The following is a 27,639-nucleotide window of genomic DNA, read 5'->3' as shown; positions in this document are numbered from 1 at the left end:
AAACATGTTTTGAAAATAAAGGAAGACATTCAAAAATTCAGCTTGCGTGATTTTCATTCTGTACAAACTTTTATCATCTCAGAAACTTTTTTTTAAAACATATATTGATATCGGTAGATATCGGTTATCGGCCATAGCAGCAATATTAATATCGGATATCAGTATCGGCGGAAATAGTCATATCGGTGCATCCCTAATATCGAGTGTCATGTGGCTTCAGGGCCCCATTTAAATGTTAGCATGCATACAAAAGTAGTGCAAAAATCAGTAAAGTAGGGCTAAGGCTTGGGTTTCAGGGCCCCTGAGCCCTTGGGTCCTTGGGCTCGGCCCTGGTAGGCCTGTTCACTAACCCATCCCTGGCTAAAATCTGTTTGTCCTACTGTTTCATGTCAAAATGGTTTATTTAAGACATGTAAAACTATATCGTCTGTCACTCACTCAAGATGAGGCACCAATGTTTTACACATCGTTCGTGATAGAACAGAATTTGGGTTCCCGACACGACTGAAGCGTCACGTCTGTCAGTCACTGACCTCCACCAGGAGGGGCCGGATCACCGTGTCGATCTGGCCCACGTCGGGGACGGTGACCACCTCATTGCCACATAGTAGATCAGTCTTCATGGCCTCAGCGCTGACCTTCACGCTCACCTCACCTGTGTGCACAAACAAACAGCACAGCTGTATTGATTAGCACTGACTTGCCCTGTCACACAGTCACATTTTGCATTCTGAGGCAAAAAAATCTCTCCCCATCTGCTTCTCAACCCAACTCATTATCCACCCTCTTCCTCCATCCCTCCTCTGTGTGCTTTACTTCCTCCCCCTGCTTCCTATCTTATTTGCCCTCATTAATCCCCATTTGTTGCCTTATTATACCACCTCTCTCCCACACGGCTCCATCTCCCACACCCTCCCCTCTTCCCCTCGCAGCCCACAATCCTTCACACGGAGGACAAGTACAGATCACCCCCCGAGGGAGAGGTTTCTGAGTGTTTCGTCAGAGCTACTACCTGACTTGTTAGTACAAGTGATTGTCAGCATTCCTCTAAGGGGGAGTTAGAGGAGTGCAATTTGGCATTCACAAGCGAATCAACTCCATCCTGGCTGATGGAGGCTGATTGAAATCTCTGCTCTCAGACCAGGCAGCGTTACGGTGACAGCCGCCTGCCTTTGCTTCCAGCAGTGAAGACGCAGCAGCTGTCGACACCTTTAATGGAGATTAATTAGCTTGTTCTGTCTCATCTTCATTAAAGAAGGTATTATGGGCTGTATTGGTCCAAACAAACAACAGCAGTATTTCATCCATACGGTGTGAAAAGTGGTGACAATAATAAGGGTAGATTGGGAAATTTCAGCAGAAATAAAAAAAGGCAGGGAGTCCAAATGTCGAATTAAAGCTACAGTGCAGAACTCCTGTCACCCTGCGTGTACATATACAGTATATATATATATATATATATATATATATATATATATATATATATATATATATATATATATATATATATATATATATATATATATATATATATATATATATAAATACATATCTATATATATATATATAGATAAATATATATATACATATCTATATATATATATAAATACACATATATATATATATATATATATAGATATATATATCTATATATACATATCTATATATATATATACACACATATAGATATATATATATATGAAATAATATTTTGAAGAGTTGGTGTATTTTTTTTTATTCAGTGGAATGACTGGAGCTGCCGCTGCTTCTTTTTGAGACCAAATTTGTTTTAACCAATCTTTCTTTTGATCACATCACATTTAATTATTTGTAATTTTGTGACATTATGTGCAAAGCCGTTAAGTTACAGCAGGTTACAGCATGGTGTTATTTGTATAGATTGCAGCTCTACAGTGGAAGGGCCACATGTGCAAACTTGAATGTTTCATCTCTCAGGTGACAACATCTGTCCTATAATTGCAGCAAAGTGAAATAGAAATGCAAGAATCACTCAAAACAAAATGTCGCGAATAATTGTGGTTTAAATATTCTTCCAAAATAGATAAAGATAGTGATTTTTTAAAATATTAACAAAATAATAATTTGAAGAATGACAAAGCTGAGGCTGATTAATTGGCCAGAAGTGCTCGAACCCCCCTTCATAAAAGAGAAAAACATCAGAAATCAGTCAGTTTCATGCTATTCTATGAGAATTTGTCGTCACCAGTGGCCTAATGACAAACTTATTTGAACTGTATCCACAAGGTGGCAGCAGCAGGAAGCATTTTGTTAAGTGGACTGCATGCATGTCAACTCAACGGTGCAGAGAGAGAGACAGTGTCCACAACACCGCTAGTAATTACGACGCGACGTTTGTTCTGTGTAGACCATCAAGCAATGCAGCGCATGAAACAGCAGGTGGCGTCGTCACAGACGAGGGGGACAAAAATCAAGCACTTTCAATGACCTGTGTCTATTTAGGACGACTTTCAAAAACCTTCAAGAGCCTTAAAATGAAAATGATGACCAACACGATACACGAGTTGATCTCTAATTTCTAAATGTCTACGTGTTTAATGTTCAGCGCAGACACAACAAACGATGTGTGACATCATCATGTAACCTGTGCCGTTATTACCCAGAGCTGTCGGAGTGACGATCCATGAGAAGGTCCTGCTCTCCTCTCCACACAGACACACAGTGTACTGGCAGCCATCACAGTTTCTGAAGGTGAACTGGCTCGAGTCAGTCAGTTTAACATTCACCTGCACACAGACACGATTTGAAACATTCAAATCCTCTCAGAAAGATAAACATTCAGGCAAACTGTAGCCGACAGCCACAAGTCAAGTTCATCAGCAACGTTCTCATACACGTCTGTCGCCTTCATTCACACATTTACCATCATGCATTTGGTGAGATAGTTGAAGACTGTGGCTTTGAGTGTGAAGACCTCCCCTCTGATGACAGAGTAGGGCAGAGTGAGACTGACAAAGAACGGCTGGAAGGCAGTCAGTCCAATGTTGGGGGACACGCCAAAGCCGATGGGGGAGACACAGAAAGCTCCAGCTTCCCACTTGGTGATGGTGTCGGGGACGGTCTTCTCCACATCTACTGACCCGCCGTCTCTGTGCGGACAAACAAGAGTTACAACTGGAAACAAATATCTGCCGCGTGACCTCTGTGTTTGAACTCACAGACGTCACAAAACAACACATTTAAACTTAGTGATGGAGCCATGAGTGGATGAATAACTGCTGCGTGCTGTCATGTAAAAGCCCAGAGTTCCTCTCTGTGGACACAAACTTGAGCTTCTAGTTAGAAAAGGCTGTCATGGACGGGCCTCACAAATCATCTACATCCATGGTTCTCAAACTGTGGAGTTTCCTCTGGTGGTGCTTGAAGGACATCTAATGTCACTATACCAGTGTGTGAAGTATAGGTGAGGAAGACGAGGATGGAGAGTCTGTATCTGACTTTGCTCGGCCTATTTACACCACTGTATTTTAACGTCGGTGATGATGGTGTTACTTTGAGAGCTCAATGTTTTCTTGGTATAAAAAGTTTGAGAAACACTCATTTACAACCTTAAGGAAGCCTGGACTTTTTTTTTATCTGTTTGATAGGTTGTTGTTGTTGTTGTTGTTGTTGTTGTTGGGTTGTGTAGCTACTGTCAACTCAAACAAAAGTTAAAGGCCACATAGACCAGAAGCTCCAATTAACGCTGCGTTTGTGTGTGTATCTGCGTCATGACCTTATTTATGAAACCCTAAAGTTTCAGAACAAACAGTTCAGCCACTGCTGAGAAAATAGTGTTGTATTGTTTTCCTGGGCTCTGTGAAGCGGAAAGGCACTTCCGTTTGCTGATGATGTCATCAGAAATCCTCACCACTCCTCTCACCACTGTAGCGCCGCCTGGTGCGGGCACTAGTCCGGGCACATCCGGTTGCGTACATTCAACCGCAGAAGAAGAAGAACTACTCTGGTTGTAGCTGCTGAGATGCAGAGCATCCACCGTGCCAGAGGGGGAGCTGTGTATCTGAGAGCTGGCGTGCTAATGACGTCACTTCCAGGTACCTGGCCAATCACAGGACAGTGGGAACGCTCTCGTTGGCTGGCCAATCACAACACAGTCTGTGTTCTGGGTGTGGTTTTTTCATACTGGCCAGTGGTATAATACATACATCTAGGAATCTAGAAAACACACTCTTTCTTTTTTTAACAGGATATAAATTTTTTTTTTTTACCCCACAGAAACTAGATCCCAGATCCAGGTCTCAGGGAAGAAGGTCCTGATAGTTTCCTTCTTCGCTTCTTTATTTTTCACAGGAACCTCTGCATTTTCTGGCATCATGTTGACGGCCATGGGAACGAGCGCGTCTTCCTCGTCTAAAAAAACAAATAGAAGAAAAATAATGATAATAATTATTATTATTATACAACTTACCCAACTAAAACCAGTTCCCAGAAAATAAACAAACAGTCAACAACAAACAGTTTTATTCCAATTGGATGAGTAACACAGTTCTTGGCATTTTGACAAATGGTAATGCTTTTGTGAAAATGTAAATAGAGTCGTTATATAATGTTTAACGGTGGTTTGGAATGGACAGTCCATGTCAAATACAAGCGGCATCATAAGACATTGAGTAAATCATACCTAGTAAAGCTTCACTGGAATATAATTGGAAGCAGTTGTGAGGTTTTTTCACGTCAGAGTTGGTCACGATTTTGATTCCAACTTTCTAGAAGGGGAGAGAGAGGGAGAGAAAGAGACAGAGAGAGAGAGAGAGTCAAGTTGTGTTGGTACTCTGTGCCTCAAATACATTCTTTAAAGGTCCAGTATGCAACATATCAGATGGTTTATTGGCAGATAATGAATATAATCCCCAGCACCAGCAAGTTTCTACAACAGTCCGAACAGACACATCAGCCAGAGCATTCATTTCAATTATTGGAACACAAGTTAACTCCGCTGAGAAGGAGAAGAAGAAGAAGAAAATCCTTCCTGGTGCGCAGAGGCCACCGTAGTTCACGTAACACGCTTTGGAACAGGCGGGTGATTGGAGGAGTTGCAATCTGCAGTCTCACCATTAGATGTTTTTAATCATTACACACTGGACCTTTAAAATAAGATCCAAATACCCTGATACTTAAAGGACAAACATAAGAATAGAAAGAGAGGGGTAGAAGGACACAGGGAGAACAAAAATTGGATTTATAAAAGAGATTGGTGATGAAATTATGACGGAGAGAGTTATAGAAAAAAGATTCTAGAGACTAAAGACATTCAACAGAAACATAAAGATCAATCAAAATAACGTTCTACCTCAAAGATGCTGTAAACATCATCCTTCTCATCAGAACGTCCAAAGTAGATCGATCGCTGTGCTCGACGAGGGGCGTTCAATACGAGATCAGGCTCCAAGCAGGGATATGGCTCATTGTCTTCAACGTAATGGCTGTATCCTGACATCCTCTTCACAGGCAGCAGACTGTAAACCTGCACACAAACAGTGGGTTAATGATGGGGCCAACAAAATGTCACACATTTAACAAGCAGGCCACATGGGGCGGGGGGTGGGGGGGCTGCATGAGTTTGAAGCCTCCCATCGAAAGTAACTACAGGAGGATCAACCTCATGTGACCATAAGAGTTGTCACGTTCGTCTGCTTGTGCACGCAGCAGGGAATCGCCGACGTACGTATTTGGCAGAGAGCTCCTGCTCTGGCTGCAGCAGGAGCACGCTCTGGTCGATGGCCCTGACGGAACACATGGAGCCCGGCTGAGCCTGGAGACTGAGTGTGGTCTTCTCTGCTGGAAGACTCTGGACAGAAGAGAACTTCAGAGACACCTGCAAAGACAACACAGTGGAGAGTCACTCGTTAATATATTATTGTTATTACAATTATTAACAATTTATTTATTAGTAAGTGCCACAAGGGGGAGCCTGCATTTTCCCACAGTTCATCGTTTTCCTCTGCATCGCTACAATCATTTTCCAATAGCTTACAAATACAAACAACACACCTAGAAGACATTGTCCGTTAACCTCTAAGAATCTTAATAAAATGTTATTAAAACTAGCTACGGAATTAAAGCTTGAATTCATGAACCAAAATATGGACTCTTTTTTTGTGTGTGTGGATGAAAATAATTTAAATTCACACACATTCAATTGTCTTGTAGTATCTGTAAAAAAAACACAAAAATCTATATACCAAGCACATTTTAAAGCCAAAAAGCAACTGAATTTTATGTAAGAATAATATATTGCAGTGCATAATTTGACATAAAGGTGATAATGTCTGTTAGTGCGGAATTCAATTATTAACAGGATTGTAAAATATTATGAATTAACAAATATGAAACAATTGTATATTATCTGAAAACATATTCTCACGGAACATGTACATGAAAGCTACCTTGTTATTGAGACACTGCTGAATGGGGAAGTCCTGGCTGTCAGCCACAGCCTCTCCATTGGGCATCACACTGTAAACCACCACCTGAGCAAATGGAGCCAGGTTTTTCACCTGCTGTAGAGTTATGGACACTTGGCCTTTGTTGACTAAAGCAGAAAACAAACACAAACAAATGACAATTTCAATAGCGTCCTCACCACTGGGATATAGACCCTTTCCAGAGCCACGTCACAGAAATGTGCGCGCGGCATTTGGGGTCAGAAAACACACTCGTACCATTAACTTGTACAACAGATGCCAACTTGTAACGTCGTTGGCTGTGAAAATAGAACCAACAATGGTGTCAAGTTCTTCAGAATCTCTACAGGGTCAAACATGGTCTGTGGCTCCAAGCGTTAAAAAGAGAAGACTGTGGTGATGCTACTGCAGTCAAAGAGGCTCGCGTTTGTAGCTATCAAACGTAAGTTATCGTTTATCAGCTCTTTCTGTTACATTACCATGACAAGCCTGGATTTCACAGAAATGTGTGTATCAATGCACATATGTATATGAAACATATGCTGCATAAAGTTATGTTGTGGTCTTGGACGTAGCTAGCTTGTAGTTAGCTGCTGGCCGGCTAACATGGCGTGCTAAAAACGCTCCTTGTAAGACTTGAGTATGAGCATAGACTTTCTCGCGTGTACGGGCTAGCTTCATCTATAAGGTAGAAGTGAATAGCTGCCCACTTGCTAATATCATCTAGCCAGTCTTTTATGGAAGCTGGGTCAGGCAGACTATTGCCGACAGCTAGTACTAATTTATTTAGGTATTGTTCTCGGTCCTTTTGATTAAGGGTTGTGATTGATTGTTGTGGAGAAAAAAAATACAACAACTTCCAAAATAAAAATAATATACACTTAAGATTAACAGCTACTGAAAATGACTCAATGAGTTTGCGCGCTCCTCAGCAGCACAAGGAGAAAAGGTGGAGAATGTGCCACAACATCACATGACAGTCAAAGTTGAACACAACACAAATAAATCATTCATTTCAGACTCATAGAGATGACAGTGTGAGAAATCTGTGTGACTCCCAGCGCTCAGTCGTGATGCACGGGTACCACCAGCACCTGTGTACTGAGCCTGATAATCGCTGGGTTAGTGAAAGATGCGACAAAGCAGCCTATCATTCCATGTGGTCTGGGTGAAATAATTGGTTCCTTACAGTATTGTGAGGGCTACAGACACATCAATTTCTTTTAATTACGAGGATTTCAACAGAGCAAATATAAAGTGTTCCAGAAACAAATTACGGAACCAGACGTTAAGAGAATATAAAGAACAATCTTAGTTAAAGTCACATTTTTACCTGTGCCCACTTTAACAGCCAATGGAAGACGGCCGTGCTGCACGATTTTACCTTTGGACATCACCTACAAACAAAGTACACACAGACACACAGATGTAGTAAGTGAGTGTGTGAGTGTGTACACTTGGTGTGGAAAAATGACATTTCCAGACTTAATGGATTGATTCATTACTTCATTACTAAATAAATCAACTATCAAGCTTTTAATAATTAAAACAAACTTTCTGATTCTTCAGCTTCTTAATTAAATGTGAATATTTCCATTTGACAGAGAAAGTTTGTTTGTGAACAAAACAAAACATGTGAGAACATCATCATTTACACTTTTAACGATTCATTGAGAAAATAAACGTTAGTTGCAGGTCTACTGTGAGTGGACTTCATTTAATGTGATTTCTGTGAAATAAGTACATGAGAGACAGAGTTTACAATAGTCGGTCGTTACATGACACGTACCAGGTAAAACAAGTCAAGGACTTCCTGTCCCGTCTTAAGCTCCGCCCCCTGGATGATATACTGAACCTGCACGGTTGCATCTTGGACACAGGCGATCTTCTCGCTGAGCTGCATGAGCTTCAAAAAACTGCTGCTCTTGGAGTAAAATACGGGGACGTTGAGTGAATCCCTCCTGTACTGCGGTGCGATAACGTCGGGATCATACGTCTCTTCCTCCACATGAAACTTCACCTGGTGACATCAGAGTGGGAGTGAAAACGGCAAATCCTCCAATTCTCAACCATGTGACAACACTGAAGCAATGACAATATAGACCCTGCAGTTACACTCATACATTTACAAACGCTCCCGGATTGGACATTTGTGAAATACTGGTCAAATTTGGGATCAGTGAATTGTCTTTTAACTTTTTTGGAGTGAATAATCAATTAAACTGGACTGATCTGACTGTGCTACGATAAACAGAAGCACAGAGAAAGCACAAAAGACGGTCACCAACCGATAGATACACGTTGTCAGTCCAGAGGGACGTGTCCAGAGAAAACGAAGCCATGCCTCTCTTGTCTGTGGTGAGGTTGATTTGTAACTTAGGTGCCGAGAGCTCCACCACCTCATTGGCAACTGGTTTATTGTCTGGACCGATAACTTTGACCTGCAAAAGAGTCAAAAAGTATTAGCAACCAAATCTGTTCAAGATCTATCAAGACAAAAAACACAGTATATCACTTCACAACAGAATTAAACAGCAAATCCCGGACAAGCTCGGGCTGCTTTAAACTAGAGCTGCAACTAATGATTATTTTCATAAACAATTAATCTGTCCATTATTTTCACGATGAATCGTTTGCTCCATAAAATATCAGAAAACCTTCAAAAAGGTTGCTTCACTTTTAATGATTTCTTTGTTATCCAGAGCAAAGAAATGAAGAAAACACTCACATTTAAGAAGCTTAAAACAATCGGAAATCTTGTTTTAAACGTGAAAAAAGCTTCGAACCGGTTAATCAAATATCAAAATAGTTGTCGATTAATTTATTAATCGATTAATAATCGATTCAGCTATTAATTGTTTAAACCTCCAGCTCTTCAGAAATCAGTTCTCGTTTTCCATTACTATAGTAACTCCTTAATTTGACACTTAAAAGTCTGCCACATTAGCACGTAATGCTAAGTTGTTGGACTTTAAAACCTTCTTGTCTTCTTCCTCCTCCTTATGTTTCATGCTTGGAGCCCAAAGTAAATCTAAATGAATGACAAAACATTTTACAAAGGCTTTTAACACAAAATGATTTTTACACCAAACAGCATTTCCATTTCAGGAATGACATCCATATGGGGTTAGCTTTAATGCTAAAGGATTTTTTTTTACCTCTAAAAATTGTCCAGATTTGTACAGATATGAATTTTAGATATTCAGATATATTTTTTAATTATTATTCCTGGGCTAAATAAGTCAATCATTTCAGTGCAGCTGCAGCAATTTGATTCATCTCAGCACCTTCCAGGATTTGGTTGCTTAGTAACAACGGATGCGACTTTGTTAAAAACACCTCTGGCTTCTTTCATGCATTTTTTTTTTTTCTTAGAAGCCGCAGGTGATCGAGCCTCAACAATGTTCAAAATGTAAAGGGTTCATCATCTGGTGAGCAGGAAAGAAACTTTTATAGTGATCGCAACAGGATTCAACAGGAGTATTGGCTTATTCTTGTAACCACATGTAGAGCAGCATGGAAACACTCAGATTACCAATCTAAAGTGACTCAGGTCTGATTTTTCAGATTTTTTTATTTTTTTTAAAGCTGTGTGGACACAGACAATATGCATGTCATGTTCAGATGACAGTCACTTGTCAAATATGATCTGTAATGAATCTAATTTGAACAATGTGTCTGATAATCTGAACATAGCCATGGAAACATGTATCCACGTGAGGTGCTGTGAGAGAAGGATTACCTTTCCCTCAAATGGGATGCCAGGTTTGTAAGCTGCAGCTACGTCCTCAAAGGTGGCAATTCTGATGTGAGTGCTGAAAGTGGTCTGCCCACGGCCTTTAAGAAGGACCCCTGGATGGTAATAAAGAGAGAACAAAGAGGATCATAAGGGATCACTCCTGATCACTAAATGTACCCGACAGTACCCCGCAGCCTATGCTTACTTACCTGTGCCATACTCCTCTATTTCAGCAGTCACCTCAAAAATGTGTTTGTACATAGTTTTAGTGAGGGCAAATTCTTCCAAGTTTACAATTTGTGTAGCACAACCATCTTTTCCCGTCTGGAACACAAAGAAAGAAAAAAAGAAGTGAATTTTCACATTAAAAGCTGAAATAATTGGTGCGATTTCAGAAAGTACTTTGCGTTTCATCTGGAATACTCACAGTTAGCTCATAAGCCTTACAGATATTCTTCCTACCAGCTGAATGCCAGTAATAGCGGATAGCGTTTCTACACAGCTCTGCCTTGACTGACCCAACAACTGGTTTCCCATAGGTGTATCTGCAGGAAACACAACACAGAGATCCTCATCTTACACTCAATCACTGGGGAAACTTAAAAGTTAATCCATTTTAGGTGAATTATGTTTGCAAGAGTAGTAAGGGTTCCCACGGGTCCTTGAAACATGTCAATATATATATATTGACATGTATATATATATATACACACATATATAAACATGTCAATATGTATATAAACATATGTATATATATATGTAAAGACATGTATATATATAAAAACATATATATGTGTATAGTATATATATATAAAAACATATATATATACTATAAACATATATGTTTATATATATGTATATACACATATATAAACATGTCAATATATATGTATATAAACATATGTATATATATAGACATGTATATAAATGTCTATATATACACTATAAACATATATATATATGTTTATAGTATATATATATATAAAAACATATATATATGTTTATAGTATATATATATATATATATAAATATATAAAAACATAAATATATATATTTTTATAAATATATACACATATATATTCACTGAGGCGGCTTAGTTTTCAAGTGTCAGTTCACTCCCCTTTCTTGCAAAATAACAATTGTTTTAAAAAAGTAAATCTGGGTCCATGTCTGGATCACAACCAAAATCTAATAAGTTCTTCCTCGACAGGAAATGATGTCAGAATCTGTGCTTTACTTTTTCAGTCAGACACACACTCACTTTCCGCAGATCTTCATTGTTGCCTCTCGGTCCAGGATGCTTATAACACTGGGCAAGTGAATCTGTACGTCAAACTTCGGCAGAACTAAAGTAAAGGAAACAAGATTCATTTTTTTAAAAAACATATTAAAGCAATACAACGTACACACGTCAGACTCATTATTTTGGACACTGTATTTTCTTAGGATGTAACTTGAAAAGACCGTATTCTTTGATGTCGAAGCTGTGGGATATCTCCTCTCCTTTGTCTGTCATGGCTGTGATCTTGTATTTTCCCTCCGCCGCTTCAGGAATCATGGGGTGGGAAAGATCGAGGATGCCGTGGAACATGGGCTTATCCAACCACTGGGCAATTCGATTTGACTTGGGATCCTACAAACAGTTCAAATGCACAGACCATTCTGCACTGAGTTAGGTGTGAGGCTTGTTTTTAGAAAAATTAAATTACACACTTCTTGGCTGGTTGTTATTACTTATCTCTTATCTATAAAATTATTTTAACTGGATTTCCTTATATTTCTATCCAGGATATCTTGTATACATATTCAAAATATGCATTTATCAAATTGATTAAAACAGAATTCATGCCCATTTTGTTTCTTGTCACAAGGAGATTTAAGTCAAATAATACAAATTCAGAATTGCAGTTGTGTACTGGAGAAATTATTTCAATATGTTTTAGACACAATGAGAACACATTTCACCCAATCACAGTCATATTTTGTATTAAACATAGGCAAGAAAGCACAGAAATATAAAAGAGAACTCAAGCAGATTCAGTCAGTCGGCAGCAGGAGAGCAACAAGTGTCTGAGTCAGAGATGAGGGGGAAAAATATTGTTCTTACCTGAATCTCCACCACTTTGTACTGAAATAAAAGAAACAAAACATGTATGTAAATGCAGCTTAACAGAAAACAACTAAATCAGAGTCAGGCTCCGTGTAAATGCCAAATTATCTTCGGTCTTTGAAGAGTTTGGTGCTTCTAACATGTAGTATTCTTATAGTGGACTGGAAAAGACAACTGTCCTTTTCCCAGTATTCACTTAAGTACTTGAGGGGAATTGATTTATTGAATCAAGTGTTTCTACCTCCACTGCACTAGGTGGCGATAACTGACCTTAGGCGTTTTTTGATTTACCATCATTCTGTGCCTTCCTAGCATCCATGAATGTTGAAATGTTCAATTCTTTAACTGTTGTCGTCTTCTTCTTCTTCTGTGTAATGGCTTCTTCATTTACGTCTGAGTCAAAGCCCGCGGGCAGGAATGGTGGAACATAAGCAGTTGAACATTAGAGTGGCAACTAAAGATTATTTTCATAATCGATTCATCCATCAATTATTTTCTCGATTAACCGTTTGGTCCATAAAATGTCAGAAAACCTTCAAAAATGTTGATCAAACCTGCAAATGATGATGTTCTCAAATGTTTTGTCCACAAACCAAACGATTGATGGATGGATAATTTGACTTGCAGCAACATTTACTGTGCTTGTCCAACTTTGAGTCAAAACATGTTTACATGTATTTTAAAAGTCAGGTTTTAGTCAGACCAACGTGGATTTAGCCAGACTTTAATATAGTCAGTGGCTTCCTTTTAGCGTACATTGTACATTGCTGCTGTTAGCGTTCCCCTCACTCTTCCCAAGGTCACATCCTGAACATGTTGGGTGTGAGGAAGCATTAATTTACAGACTAACAGCCTAACAAGCCACTCGAGAGCTTCCCTAACCCTGCATTCTGTCATGCATTGAGGTCCGGACGTTCTCTGAGATTCTGCAGAGGGTTTGTTTGAACACACATGTTGACTGTGGTCACTCTTGACATTCACTTCTGTGGCCAGATTGTCTTTGAATTAATGTGACTTCAGAGGAGAATGTCTAGATAATCCACAGTGAGTGTTCAAGACAAACCAACACAAAGGACCATGTCTGAAAACTGACAGATTTCATGACAGGATCTCACCGACAGCAGCTTTAAAGGGTAATTAAACCCCTTTTCTGAGGTAAACCCCGCCCAATGCCCGATTTTGAAAAATGCCAAGAAGTAGGCTGAGAAGGCTGAAGTCAATCTATGGTATGGTCTCCTCTTAGTTTTTTGAAGCAGCGGAAAAAGTCTTTGACAAGTGGATAACTGATGACAGCAGTTTCATCGCCTTGTGGGCGGAACGGAGACGCATCACATCAGGTGCTATCCCATTACAATCCCATCACAGAAAACGCCTTTTCATCCCAGGTGTGAAGTCAGTTGGAAGTCAGGAGGTAGTAAGTACGCTGACTTACTCAGGTTTGCACCAGGGTCAGCAAACACATTACGAGATACCCACATACGCTGGTTTTCACCTGAAAAACTAATATCTAATATTTACTAGAAAATGATGCATAGGACATGTAGAATGTATTCATTAGATAATATTGTGGCCATAAAAAGCAATTATTAAAATAAAGGGTTCAAAGACGCAGATGTATATATAATGTGCGATACAGAGTCTAAAACACTTTGATGAATTAAAGCAGGGTGTCAAATGTATGGCCCGCGGGCCCGTCAGAGGTTCCATTCTGGCCCACAGGATGAATTTGTAAAAATTTCACAACGTGAAATACTATATTTTTCACTTCCAGATACCCGTCATACAGATACCTGACACTGACACTTAATCGATTATAAAAATAGTTGACGATTCATTTAGAAATCGATTAATAATCGAGTCATTGTTTCAGCCCTAGTGTAAACGGTAAATTTAGGCATAATATTGTTGAAATTGTACTTAATTTTCTCAAGAAATGTCACGTTTTGTAAGAAAGACACTTCATTAAATGTAAAACAATTGTTGTTCATAGGTTGTTATGCTATTATTTTGCTAGTCTGGCGCACTTGAGATGAAATGGTGTTGTATGTGTATGTGACACCTCTGGATTAGAGCCTTTTCATTGAGACCATTTAGCGTCAGCTTTATACCTGATAGGATTTAGCACGAGTGTGCTACCTTCATCACGCCACGTTTGAATCTGTTTCATGGTCACTGCACGCAGTGGTGTTTCCAGCCACAAATGGAAAAGGCCTTGAGCTCATATTGATTCAGATGTTTGGGTCAAATGCGGTGTGCTCCAAATGAACTCTGACAGCATGTTTATCACACTGCTCCACACAGCGCCTCACACCCACGCTGTCTTCAAAATCAACAAACAGCCCTCAATTCACCTCCCACTATCCTGAACTAAAATAGACCTCAATCTTCACATTCACCAACTGCTTAGAGGAAAACACACCACATTACAAAGTTCACACCTGGAAGTGGTCGCTCGCACACACACACACACACCCACACACCGTCACATGATTTTATGAAATGATCATCAATAACACTCACCACTCGATCTACAGGGATGAAACTGGTATCCATGGAAACAATGCGGAACTGGACTGAAGAGAAAAGGGCAGAGGAAATCTCAATGAATTACATTTTTACTATCATTTTAAAATAGAAAAACATAATACAACAGGCCACGATGCTACAAAAGAAACCTCAATGAAATATACTGTATAATATGTTTCATATCGCACATTGCATTGCACGTTAAAAACCACATCCTTCTACTTTTTCTCTTTATTTTTTTAATCCTAATTTAACCTGGAAGAGAAAAATCTCTTTGTTCGGTTAAATTACACAACACTGAATAGAAAAAGCAACAATCCAACACGAAAAGACACAAAAACAATTGAATTAAGACAGCTGAAATGTTTTGCAATGCCCTTTAACCTCAATGTAATATTACATGTTGTCTTTCAAACAGCAGTTTACCTGTGGCTCCTCCAGGTAACACACAAACCTATCAAAACCAGTGGGTATTGATTATCGTCATTATAAATATCATATATATTATATATATTATTATAACTAAAAGTTGAATAAACCAGTTAACTGTGGATTTTAACTTCTTTATGGACAAAAAAACCCAACAAAAAAGAAACATTTAACACGTGAGGTAAAACGCTCAAAGCTGTAATATGTAACATAATATCAACATTTAACATCTTCAAAATAATTGTAATAATTCTATAACCCAGCGTTACTCGCTAACTGTTCAGCAGTTCTGAGGTTAGTTTTAAATCATAAATGGGAATTTAATTTTATGTTTGAAGGGGTTTTTTTCTCATCACTAGTAGTCACTACTGATCCTCGTGGTTCCCTCAAACTGGATTTTAGCTGCCTCATCTTGGGGGCGGGGAGTTTACAGGTCCACTGTGTCACTTTTAGGATGTTTTTTGGCAGAAGTTGAATAACCCACATTGTATATTATTTAAGTGGATTAACACTACCAGCCAGAGTGGGCATTTTGAGTTTTAAAGCGGAATAAACACCACATAAACAAAGAAGATCGTTATTTTTTCTGGTTCCTAAAGGCCACCGTAGTTTCCCCGACATGCTTGAGAAAGGGAAACGTGAGCAGAGGAATGTTACAATCTGCTATTATAAAACACTGGCCCTTTAAAACGAGTGGAAGAACAATCGAATGACAGATGCTGTAGAGTTGAATTATGGGATGCTGGGAGATGCCAATCTTTGTGATAGTTGCTATGCAGATAAGTGATATCATATATCGTAATGAATCCAAACATTAAACCAAACACAGGGGGGGAAAGCCCCACACAAAATATGCGTTGTATTTTTATTTATTTTTTTAAGGAAAATATGGATGGGAAATAACCTCCTGAAGAACTCTTGAGGAACAGCTTTTCTGTGGACTGAATACACACATAACTCCCAAAGTTGACAAGTAATAGCTCAGCATTATGCAGATTTTAGACCAAAGTAGACCAAAATTGTGCAAGTGCAGCTGAATTGCTAAACAGTGCAGGGAGAATAACAAATTCCACCACACTGCATATTCTAAGGAATTTTAACATCTTCCTAGTAGACAGTGGACATGATTAAAGCTGCAGTCCAAATCAGTGGCCCATATATGATGCCTATTTTTAGCCAATGTGTGGTCTGACAAAATAAACCAGTTAATTAATAACAAATGATGCACAAAATTGCTCAACTTAAATAAACAAGACGTATGGTCCGACTCTCAAATCTACACTGTCTGTCTGCACTGCAAAATGTTTAAATACATAGATGTCATTGATTAAAAAAAACTACACTTTGTAAAAGAGCAATGGATGGTTGAAAGAAAAATGGTTTAAATGCAACTGGTCAATTAACGCCCTAAAAATGAACCAATTGTTTGACTGAATAAAACAAGTTGTTTTATATTGATGGTTATCAGGACATGAAGAGGATTTTAGCAAATAAGATAAATAAAATGTTTCAGAAACCAATCATGGACCATAACTTTAATGATTCATAAACATGAGACACCTACTAGTCTGTCCAGGTTTGTAGATGGGTTTATCAGTCTGGACAATGTGAAGAAAAGCAGGAGGCTCGATGAGAATTTTGGTCTTCTTGTCCATTGAAGCACTCTCCCCCTCAACAGTGACAGTGATGCTTGCCACGGTGTTGCTGCTCACGACAGGGACCTGTTGTACAAGGCGACACATCGCTCAGACAGGGCCATGTTCAGGCTAACAAGACGGAAGAATACGGAAATTATCTAATGCAGAAAGACGACTTGTTCCCAGATTACGTTTACTCATTTTCCTTATCTGGAGTTTTTCTGGTGCAAAAATTCTGCTGACCTTAGAAATAATGGCTTGGAAGTAATTCCATCCAAGTTAAATTGAGCAATAGCAAACCTCGACCACAATGTGAAGTTGATTATAAAAGACCGTTACACTTGCATGGCATATGTTTTCACTTCCTAATGGGGCTGCCATTACATAACAGGGGCTGAACGGCTTCCAAAATTTGTCAGGGGTCGATTTTGAGTGTGTGTGTGTGTGCGATGGGAGAATGAGAGTTGGGGGTCAGAGGAATGCAGGTACACAGCTAGCCTCTGTCAGAAAGCAGCCTTTATTGTAGATATCTGCCTTTGCAGATAAACAAATTCCAGACCAGTCTTGTGACGAGGCCAAAGTGGTGGAACAAAGTGAAACTGTTAAAAGCCGAGTGGGGTTGGCCAATTGTTTCGCATCAATATGCTGAAAGGCCCGTACGTTGCATAACAGTCACCAGCAATGTAACAGAAACCAGAGCCATAATTTACAGAGAACCATTGGCGTTGACAGCCCCAGTCGTGGCGCCAGCAGGATAATTGGGTACATAATGACCACAGGTTTTGTGTTTAATGGAGGGGTAGTGGGACGAGGAGAGGGGAGTACTCCGTGCCTGGAAACCTCATAGACACATTAAAACTACTACAAACATTTATAATCTTGTTCTGCTCTGTTCCACTTTGTTGCCACTTGAAACCATTAACATATGTGAACTGAATTACACAGTAGGGATGTGCCATGTTTAAAAAACAACGTTTTTCTCTATGGACTTCGGTGAAAGGGTGTGTAAAAAAATGCGGCACACACATTAATGGTGAGATTAATTGGTGAACATACTGTAACACTGTTGCAGAACTAGTGGAGGCCAAAGACGACAAGGAATGGGAAGGATTGTTCATTCTATGTTGCAGGGTGATAAACTTAACTTAACTTTATGGGGCAGCTGCGAGATGCATTCAATGATTCCCGTAACACTCTTCACTGTAAAACACACATTAGTCTTGTACCATAATGCTGCTAACACTAACGCTACTAATTATGCATTAGCTCTGTGGGAAAGCATGGAAATGCACATTTGTTTGCACCATTACATGCCACTGCCTGCAATCCTTGATAGAACATTCTACAGTTTGAGTAAAAAATAATAACTAACTAATAATTATACTGTCATGAATATCATGATCACACATTTATTTTCCTGGAATCATGTGATATTATTTTAAAACAATGTGTGCAAGTGTTGAGTCGGACCTGGAAGTTCAAGCAGCGGTAAAAGTCCTGTGTGACACTCTCTTCCAGGATGATGGTGCGTTCAGAGTTCATGTCGAAGGACACCGTCAGTTTGACAGGCTCTGAGGGTCCATGAATCTGGGCACACAGGGTCTCCTGTGTTCCTGCTGTGACACGGGAGCTCACGGTCACTGCATAGATTCTGCACGGAGATAAACGGCGAGGTTAGATGGAGAACATGTTTGCGGCACTGACCAGTTCATCAGACACATGGAGTTTATTTTCCTTCAGGAGGTGGTGGAAACCAAAATAGAGCAAACCCTAACCAAACATTTAGATTTAACATTAAATAAGCTATACAATGCTAGAAATACAACTCCACATGTTGCTCAATGTCTGTTAAATGTGTAGGCGACTGTGCTAACATGTTTGCAACATCCACTTGAAAAGAGCAAGCATTTGTTTGCAGTAACTGTAAAATCAATACCCAGGTCCACTCCATATTGACTTCATAATGATCTATGAACTATTTCTTAAACATTTACGAAAATGTTAAAACTATACCTACAACATACAACAAAATGCATGTATGTGCTCTCTTCATCATATCCACTCTGAAATTCAACCCCTTCCTCCCAACAAATATAAAGACAATTGGTTCAGTAGTTTCCACAATCGTGCCCACAAACAGTGACGAAAACAGGCCTCAGTGGAAGTTAATAGACAAGAAGTCAGAGAAGTTGTGATTTAGTGCAACATTTATGCAGGTAAGTGAATGTGGCAACAGTGCTTTTGCTTAACATTAAGTACTGTTGAAACTGAAAAAGACAAATTGCTATCTGGCTGGTTGGTAGACTCACAGGGACCTGCTGCTGCCAAACACAGAGGAGCTGATAATTAATCAGTGAGAGACTTTGCCTGCTACCCAAACACACACACACACACACACACACAAACTTGTTTTTATATCTTAGGGAGGACACATCATTGACATAACGCAAACCCTTAACGCTCACTGTTACACAGATGTTGATTATCAGCTGAGATGACTGATGATGAAGTCTCTAGAGTCAGTGATGATGTAAGCCAAAGGACTTTAATGACAATTGCTCAGAGCTCCAGGAGAACAGACACGATGCCAAACATGAACCAAGTTTACACAGAGGCCTTATCACAAGAAAATGTGATTTTTGAGCAACAGCTGGTCTATAATTAGCTCTTAGGTTTGTAAGTTGTTAATCTTAAGAGGGCCAAATAATAGCGTTTTCCCTTACAATCATAACTGAAACACAATTCTAACACCAGGTCTTAACCCTGAAAAAGCACTTTAAAAGTTGTAGGACCCGGACAAAATGTCCCCACAAGTCAAAATGTCCTAGAAAGATTGGTTTGTATGCTTTTTTGGGACCTCACAAAGATATAAACAATAATATACACACACACACACACTGCCTAGCCCCTTACCCTAACCATTACAAGTACTTATCCCTTAACCTAAACCCAAATGTAACCCTAAAACCAGGTCCTGAAAAGCCCTATAAAAGTAGTGAGGACAAAAATGTCCAAATAGTTTATAAATTGTTTGGTCCTCACAAAGAAGCATTGATTTCCACTCACTTGGACAGCCAACCCCAACCTGGGCCTCAGAAATGAGGTCCTGCGTCCTGTGACCCATGACGACTATTTGGGGTCAGCGTTTCTAAAAGGTCACGAAGATGTTGTAAAACCAAGTTTCAACCATCAAACAGAGCTCTCAAGTTTAATGACTGGTCAAAATATCCTCACATTATTGACTTTGACAACACATTTGTCCTCAAAAGCACAGAAACACACATACAGAGGCAGAGGGACGGGAGACAGTCCTCGTGATTGCATAATGTCCTAACACAGACTGCTGGACCTTTTCCTTGCTCACCACGGACACCATTTCTGGTTACACCACACACACACACACACACACACACACACAAGAAAAACTGTTTGTGTCACTTTCATCACGTGCAGCTCACTCTCTCTCAGCAAACACACCCGGCGCGTGCACGTGCTTGCGTGTGTCGTGACGCACCAAACTTTGTGGCAGCGAGGAAAACCGCCACGCCACAGTGTCACGGTAACGTTCGTGTCACTTACGTGTCGTTGTGGAGAAGCGACGTCGCGGTGTGCAGCAGCACCGACGCGAGGATGACGACAGCGCACAGCTGGAGGACAGGTGTCATGTCTGCGAGGACCAACGCGAGTCTGCACTGGTGGAGAGGGACGACGGACGCGCTTCCTGCCTGCTAAGTCACCCCACTGTGGGCCAGAGGGACAGAGGAGAGAGTGATGTGCACTGCACAAAGTTGTCCAAAGTGAGGAGGCGGTGGTTTGCTGTTTATAACTCCAAACCACCTCCACACCCCCATCTGAGTCACTCCCCCATGTTGTTTGGACAGCCTCTTTACTTACCTTGCCTTTTCCCAGAAGACTTTCACTCCCCAAAAATGAAAGAACACAGACCTGCTGCTGCTGCTGCTGCTGCTGCCAGCACTCTCACCCTCAGACTCCACTGAACTGGAGAGGGTCCAAGCAGAGTGTGTGTGTGTGTGCGTGTGTGTGTGTGGTGGGGGTAAGAAGGAGGCATCATGTGATACAGTTGAGCAACAGGAGTCACATGTGTGCAGCAGCAGCAGCGGCAGCTCCTGAACTGACATAAGTGAATAAGGAGGTCTATATTCACTTATCTTCACCTATGACAATGTTTGGACATTAAAGCACAACTATGCAGGATTGTGACCCTAATTAAAACAGTTTTGGAGTCATTGTAACGGTTAAATGTCTTGTTGCAGGGAGATTGGGTACTACTACCGGTTACCACAAAACCAGACTTGGAGGATCAGGGCCACGGACCAGGAGTCTTCAGAATTAGGAGGTTTCACAAGAAACAGAAATCCCTTCATGGCACTACACACACCCTAGTTTTAACTTTAGACAAGAAAAACGCTGTCAGAGGAAATGACTCTCTGACCGGGCGAGGGGCCAACGTCGGATCGGCTTTTTTCAATTGGCCAGAACTGAAAGCAAAGAAGCGTGCAAAACTGGTGCAGACTGGCAAAGTTCTGCTTCAAACTCAAGTTATCACCTTTTCAGAAGTCAGTCAGTCATCATCTACCGCTTTATCCTCCACCAGAGGGTCGCGGGGGGTGCTGTGCCAATCTCAGCTACATCGGGCGATAGGCGGGGTACACCCTGGACAGTTCACCAGTCCATCGCAGGGCCACACACAGATAGAGACAAACAACCATTCACTCTCACACTCACTCCTATGGTCAATTTAGAGTGTCCAATTTACCTAATCCCCACATTGCATGTTTTTGGACTGTGGGAGGAAGCCGGAGAACCCGGAGAGAACCCACGCACACACGGGGAGAACATGCAAACTCCATGCAGAAAGGCCCTTGTTCCAACCGGGGCTCGATCCCCGCTGCAAGGCGAGAGTGCTAACCAGTAAACCACCGTGTGGCCCCCCTTTTCAGAAGTTAAAAAATAAAAATAAAAATCAGAAGAGGTGAGCACTCCCCTGAGGAAGTTGGCTTCTCTATCCCCAGAAAAACCTGAAGCCAGCACTATTACTATAAACATGTATACTGTGGTGAAGTAGTCCACAGAGGACAGAGAAACACTTTGACGTTGTTCTTGTTTAAATACTTGATGTATTTTTGAACAAATGAGCTGTGGGTGGATTCAGTGTGGTGTTAAAGCTCTAGTGCGTAACTTTTACACAAGTCTGTGTTTCTCAGTAAAGAAGTGTTTTGTTTCCGTGTCTGTGGAGACATTCCCCGGTGCACCCAGAGTGATGCGTTCTACGCGACGACCGATGCAGGGATGTCGGGTAAAGATAGATGGCAAGACGGCTGCAGAAGGTTTGAATATAGAGCTAGAGTTGACCTTTCAGAACGCTCTGCAGACTCACCTGCCCACCTCCTTGGCTGAAAATGCCAAGAAGCACCCTCAAAAAGATTCCTGGAGACCTTTCATGCTGCCATCACTGCTGGAATGGCAGACCAGCGGTGCCAGGTGGAATCGTGTGGTGGGGTCTGTTGTTGTCTCCCATGGTTTTATCCTGTTTTTTAAAACTATCGTCTTGCACTGTGTCAATCTGAGTGATGCAGATGACACTTTGAAATCTTATCTGAGTGACCGTGACGTTCAGATCGCATTCAAAACCACCCCCATATGTGGTTTGAATCAACTTTGTTTAAGTTGTCCAACACATCAAGCTAGATATAATCTGTAATATGCTCTCTCATGTCTACCACACAGCAGCGTCTCTCTCTCCTGCAGAAGCTCAGTTCATTCCAGCAGCTTGTTTTTGGGGTTTAGACCATAACCACTGAGAAATGATCACGGTATCTTTGATTTACTGCTCTGCCCGTTCTGTGCACTCATCACTGGCAGAGAAAGAGAGAGAGAAGGGGAGGATGGCAACGCTATCAGTGGTTTGGCAACAGAAGGTACACATTGGACCTTTAAGACAAATCGACAAATAGCACAGATAAGGATCACGTCAACAGAATTTATCATAAACATCAAGTTCATCAATCATGGTCTAAAATAACTTGAAATTGCTAAATAAATCCTCTGGAGGTTTATGTTTTCTTGACAAGATTAACAAGTTTAAATAGCAAATTATCATAAGTTAAACAACTCAGACGTCTACTCGCCTCGGCACGGCACGACACGGCATCTCCACTACATAAAAAGTACCTACTTAACGTGGGCGGAGTCGTCACTGCACGGCTGAGTGAAACTGTGGTAACTTTGTTTTATACGTGACATGCACACGAGTGACTAGTGACTTTACACCAGACTCCTTGTAGGATTTTTAAGTAGTTTTAAGTGATCTACTGTTTGGCACTGTTCGGCTTGATTTGTGTGTGGGGCGTCTCTTTCTGTGATGGCCAGTCAGCGGCCGGCAGTCTGACCAATCAACGCATAGTACCTACTTGGCACGCTTTTGGAACCTCCCTGAGCAGGTACTAAAAATAGTAACAGGTACTATGCCAGTGGAAACGCTACTTAAACCGTGGCATGGCGAGGCGAACGAGTAGAGCCGGTGGAAATACGCCATTAAACACAATTGTTCCTCAGTCTTGCACAGATAGTTGGACTCATGATGAGTGCAGTGACTTTTAAACTCTATTGTGCAACATCATTCAATCTACCACTTTATCCAGCACATGAGGGTCGCAGGTCACCAGAGCCGAACTCAGCTGACACAGGACGGAACGCGTGGACAGGTATTGTGCAACATTATGGATGGATGTAAAAATGCTACTGTCTTGTCTAATGTCTCGAAAAGAGTAACGTCAATGTAAAGTTAAGGGTGTCATACATGTGGCTTGTATGTTCAGATTAGGCAGAGATTCTGGGAGTAAGGCTTCAGACCAGGAGACAGAGCTCAGACCTGATAAGACCAGGCCTGATATTGGTCTATGAGCGTTCTGCATCAGTGTTAAAACAATAACGAGGTGCACCACTCTCTCTTCACAGGTATACTAATCAATCGTTCACAGATTTAAACAGTACGGTGTGAAGGTCATGTCAAGGTTGTGACCAAACGAAAGCCCTGTGGTAATTATTTCATTTGAGAGCACGTCATGACTGATGTTACCTCCAGCTGTGTTCTGAGTTCTGAATGATCTGAAAAATACTCCACTGCTGGTTTCTCTGTGCCGTCTAATGTAGCTTCAAAGTTGCTGGCAGGAAAACTCTGAAAACAGCTCCGTGGTAACAACGTTACTGTTTTTCATCATCTACATAATTGGCCTCCTCCTCCTTCCAGCGCCATTAGGATTCTGTAGTAGGTAGTTGGGGTTAAGTGGAAGTCTGTGTTTTTGGCAACAACAAGATTCAGCCAGTTAGTGGTTGGAGGCGAGTGACTGGAACTCACTGTTGAGGGAATCTGGCACATGAGTGTTTGAGTGTAACTTGGCTGTGGTTTGTGAGCAGAGGAGAAAGAGGAGGGCCCAGTCGTTCCAAGGAAATCTGACTGGATTTTGGATAATTGGTTAGGCTTAAAATCAAATTTTTTAATGAAAGTGGCTCATTCAAGACCCAAAGCAGAGTGCTCTGTCATCCAGTCTTGGAAAACCTGGATCTTAATCTGGATCTGATTGGAATTGTTGTGATCTCAACAGGAAGGATGGATTCAGACCAGATTTCTGTCAAATGGTCAAATAACACATTTACATTGATATTTTAGGGGAAACTGACAGTAGAGAGTGATTATAGTTTTTTATAAATATTATAGTCGAGATCAGTGTATACATTCTTTTCAAAGAGAGGCTGAATTTTTCTTCTTCTTGAGATGGGGTTTATTAGCGGTTGGCAACCAGCTAAAGACACTCTACTGCCACCTATTGGACTAGAACGCCATGTTTGTTCACATCTTTGCTACTTTTTAAAGATAATGGGAGTTACTTTTGCCTTTGCAGCAAGAAGACCTGGGCTTCTGCGTGGAGTTTGCATGTTCTACTCGTGTGTGCATGGCTTTTCTGTGAGATTGGCACAGCTCTCCGCTCATGTGGAGGATAAAGTGATAATGGAAGTTGTTGATAAACCTGAGAAGGAAGATGTTTTGAATTGACCTTCACTTTGAGGAGAAGAGGAGCGGTTAGAGCATCAGCTGAAACAATCAAGTGAGCAACAGGGAAGAGGCGACAGGTTTTGGTGTGACAGTTGAAGATGACAGTGACTACAAAACACAGCATGTCTGCGACAGAAGAAGATTCTGCCCTTTAATATCTTTCACTTCAGTCCGTCTTTTAAACTCTGCAGCAACTGAGTGATTTCAGATCAATGCTTGAAGGATGTGCATCATGATGTCATTCTGGAGACTAAAATGAGATGATGAAATGACAGTTTTCACCCAGGTGTCATGTTTACATTACTTCTACCCACAGACAGAGCTGATCATAGTGATATTTGGATACTGTGACAATCGGTGACACAGTGACAGTTTCTTTTCTTTCTTTTTATCAGTCTCTCTTTTTTTTGTCTCCTCCTGTCTTTGATCTCTGCTGCTTGATTTAAAAAAAAAAATCAATCAAATGTCGGAATGAGGAGCAGAGAAGAGGTAACAATGTTCAGTAGTTCCGTCGGATTGGGTGCAGCCCTATTATTATTCTATCTGTATCAGCTTTAACCACAGTGCCATTGTCTGAGAGCGTGTAACGTTAGACTGAGGTCAGGAATATTCCTCAGGCCAGTTCATGTCTATTATGTGGAGTCTGAGAGCAAGATAGCTCTCAAGATTGAGAACTGAATAAAGTGCTAGAACGAAGATTGACCTATTTATTTGTTTTTGATTCATCTGTCGCTTATTTTCTTGATTAATTGGTTAGCGACGGTCCAGAAAATGGTGAAAATTATTGATTGGTGTTACTCAAAGCTCATAGTGAGGACCTTTGTCCACAAAGCAAAGATATTCCGTTTAGTGTCACAGAGGAGCAAAGATCACAGATAATCACACATCTTACTATAATATCGAACTATAATCTGGGTGAATGAGAAACTGCGCAGACAAAATAATACATATAGGATATTTACTTTTGAGAAAGTGTCGTACCTCTGCAGGTCATCTTTTGTGTGCTGCTGTTTCTACTGCATTTCCTGCTTTGTAAATATAATTATTGTACCAAAGTGATTGAGAAAACAAACTGATAATACAGCATTACTCATTTTCTCTACATTTACTAAATTGCTGATTGTCATGTTTTCGTGACATAAAGTTTACTGAAACACTCACATAAGATCATTTCTATTCTTTTTTTTAAAAAAATCAGTGATACAAATGAGTGAATTTCAAATCCATTCTTTTTTTTTTAGGATAATGTGTCAATAAAAATAAAAAGACACCTCATTATATTTCCTTATTTGCTAAAGTGAAAGAGGTTCATCTCTCTTCCAATCATACATAAGTACATGCAATACCTGAGCTGCTTCATATAACAACATAAAATGTTCTAGATCGCCTCTGACAAATACATTGTATGAACATATAGTAGTTGTTTTCAACCTGTGTGTAACAACATTGGGAACTAAAGACGTTTTTTTTCAACATTTTGGAAGCTTTTACACATACTGCATGTATACTGAAATCTGAATGCATGAGAATTTTAATATACAGTCAACCTTCATGTCTGCATTCAAAAGATGCACAGTAATAGCTGTTTTTCCTATGGGCTGATTATAGCTAATAATATGTAATAATAATAATAATAATAATATATAACGCTTTGGCTTCTGTAGTATCTGACTCAGCTCATTTGTTTAGACTATGTTAAAGACGTGTATTCCATAGCATTGAAAAGCAAGCAGGAAACTCCTCATTGGGGTTGATTTTGGGGTCACGAGCATAAACACAGATACTTCCTTTATTGGAACTAAGTAGTCCCAACGTCAAACCTGTTGTTGTTTATCTAATATTTACGATCATGTTTAAAAAGTGTGGTCCAGCCCACAGGGGCCAGAATTGTTCAGAGATTCTGCAGAAACATCCTCTGGAGCTTCTGCAGAGCTCGGTCTGAGGGGTTTCTTTCTGCACCATCAACTCATCACCTATCATAGCTCCAATCTGACATTGTGTATTTTCCATTACAACTTTATTTCACCTTGAGATAAACCAGAGCGCAGAATAGAACCTACGACCTCAGGGCAATTTAACTGAACACATCTTTATTTTCAAAACTGCCTTGTGGTTGTTTGCCTTGTTAATGCCAGTCATCATAAAACGTGTTGTGAGTACGTGAAATAAATGCTTTATTTGCTTTACAGGTCCAGTGTGTAACATATAAGAAGGTATGTTTGTATGAGTGTATAATTGTCCTGAAATTAAAATAGCTTGTTTTTTTTTATTCCATTTCATTACAATAAGACTTGTATGTGCTGAAAGTATGAGCCTTGCTTTACAGACTGAAGTGAGCTGACACGTTTCTGCAGCGGCCCAAAAAGACTTAAGTGGGAACTAACAACATGAACAATGGTGAAAGGCTTTGTCCCACATAAACCTGATGCATAAAACATGAAGAAGACAAAGGGAAATACTGAAAGAGAGCAGAGAGTTATAAAAGAGAGAGTTTGCATCCTGTCTGGTCTGGAAAATGCCACCTTAGTTCCCTGATATCCTTGGGAAAGGACAGATTGAGGGGAGGAGTCCTTTGATTGTTGGACCGGGTCATGCTCAGCACATTCTGCAGAAGCGGAGCTGTATCACATTTCCACATCCACGTACCTGTGCCTGTGGTTCAGTTCATACTAAGAGCACTT

General features: G+C 40.4%; 1 protein-coding gene across 3 annotated transcripts in view; it reads right to left on the bottom strand.

The window, feature by feature from the left end:
• LOC122773357 (alpha-2-macroglobulin) overlaps nt 1-20,887 on the bottom strand; it is a 36,371-nt gene extending 15,484 nt beyond the window's left edge. For 2 of the 3 annotated variants that reach the window (XR_006360882.1, XM_044031982.1), the window contains exons 1-21: nt 20,464-20,692; nt 18,355-18,535; nt 16,812-16,968; nt 14,813-14,865; nt 12,290-12,310; nt 11,647-11,815; nt 11,444-11,528; nt 10,610-10,727; nt 10,392-10,506; nt 10,186-10,295; nt 8,732-8,884; nt 8,233-8,463; nt 7,777-7,840; nt 6,426-6,571; nt 5,705-5,854; nt 5,330-5,503; nt 4,661-4,745; nt 4,248-4,389; nt 2,903-3,128; nt 2,639-2,765; nt 534-655 (exon numbers count right to left, since the gene is read on the bottom strand). Coding sequence is in view for 2 of the 3 variants with exons in the window: in XM_044031982.1 (XP_043887917.1) it covers nt 534-655; nt 2,639-2,765; nt 2,903-3,128; nt 4,248-4,389; nt 4,661-4,745; nt 5,330-5,503; nt 5,705-5,854; nt 6,426-6,571; nt 7,777-7,840; nt 8,233-8,463; nt 8,732-8,884; nt 10,186-10,295; nt 10,392-10,506; nt 10,610-10,727; nt 11,444-11,528; nt 11,647-11,815; nt 12,290-12,310; nt 14,813-14,865; nt 16,812-16,968; nt 18,355-18,535; nt 20,464-20,549 (2,715 nt within the window). In the remaining variant the exon portion in view is untranslated. Of the gene's footprint in view, nt 1-533; nt 656-2,638; nt 2,766-2,902; nt 3,129-4,247; nt 4,390-4,660; nt 4,746-5,329; nt 5,504-5,704; nt 5,855-6,425; nt 6,572-7,776; nt 7,841-8,232; nt 8,464-8,731; nt 8,885-10,185; nt 10,296-10,391; nt 10,507-10,609; nt 10,728-11,443; nt 11,529-11,646; nt 11,816-12,289; nt 12,311-14,812; nt 14,866-16,811; nt 16,969-18,354; nt 18,536-20,463; nt 20,693-20,778 lie in introns of those variants that run through there. The other variant, XM_044031984.1, reaches the window with a different exon arrangement.
• Between the last annotated feature and the right edge of the window lie 6,752 nt (nt 20,888-27,639).

The sequence above is a fragment of the Solea senegalensis genome, linkage group LG8, assembly GCF_019176455.1.
Source record: "Solea senegalensis isolate Sse05_10M linkage group LG8, IFAPA_SoseM_1, whole genome shotgun sequence".
Taxonomy (NCBI): domain Eukaryota; kingdom Metazoa; phylum Chordata; class Actinopteri; order Pleuronectiformes; family Soleidae; genus Solea; species Solea senegalensis.
The sequence above is the reverse complement of the archived record's forward strand: the minus strand, read 5'-3'. Positions and strand labels throughout refer to the sequence as shown.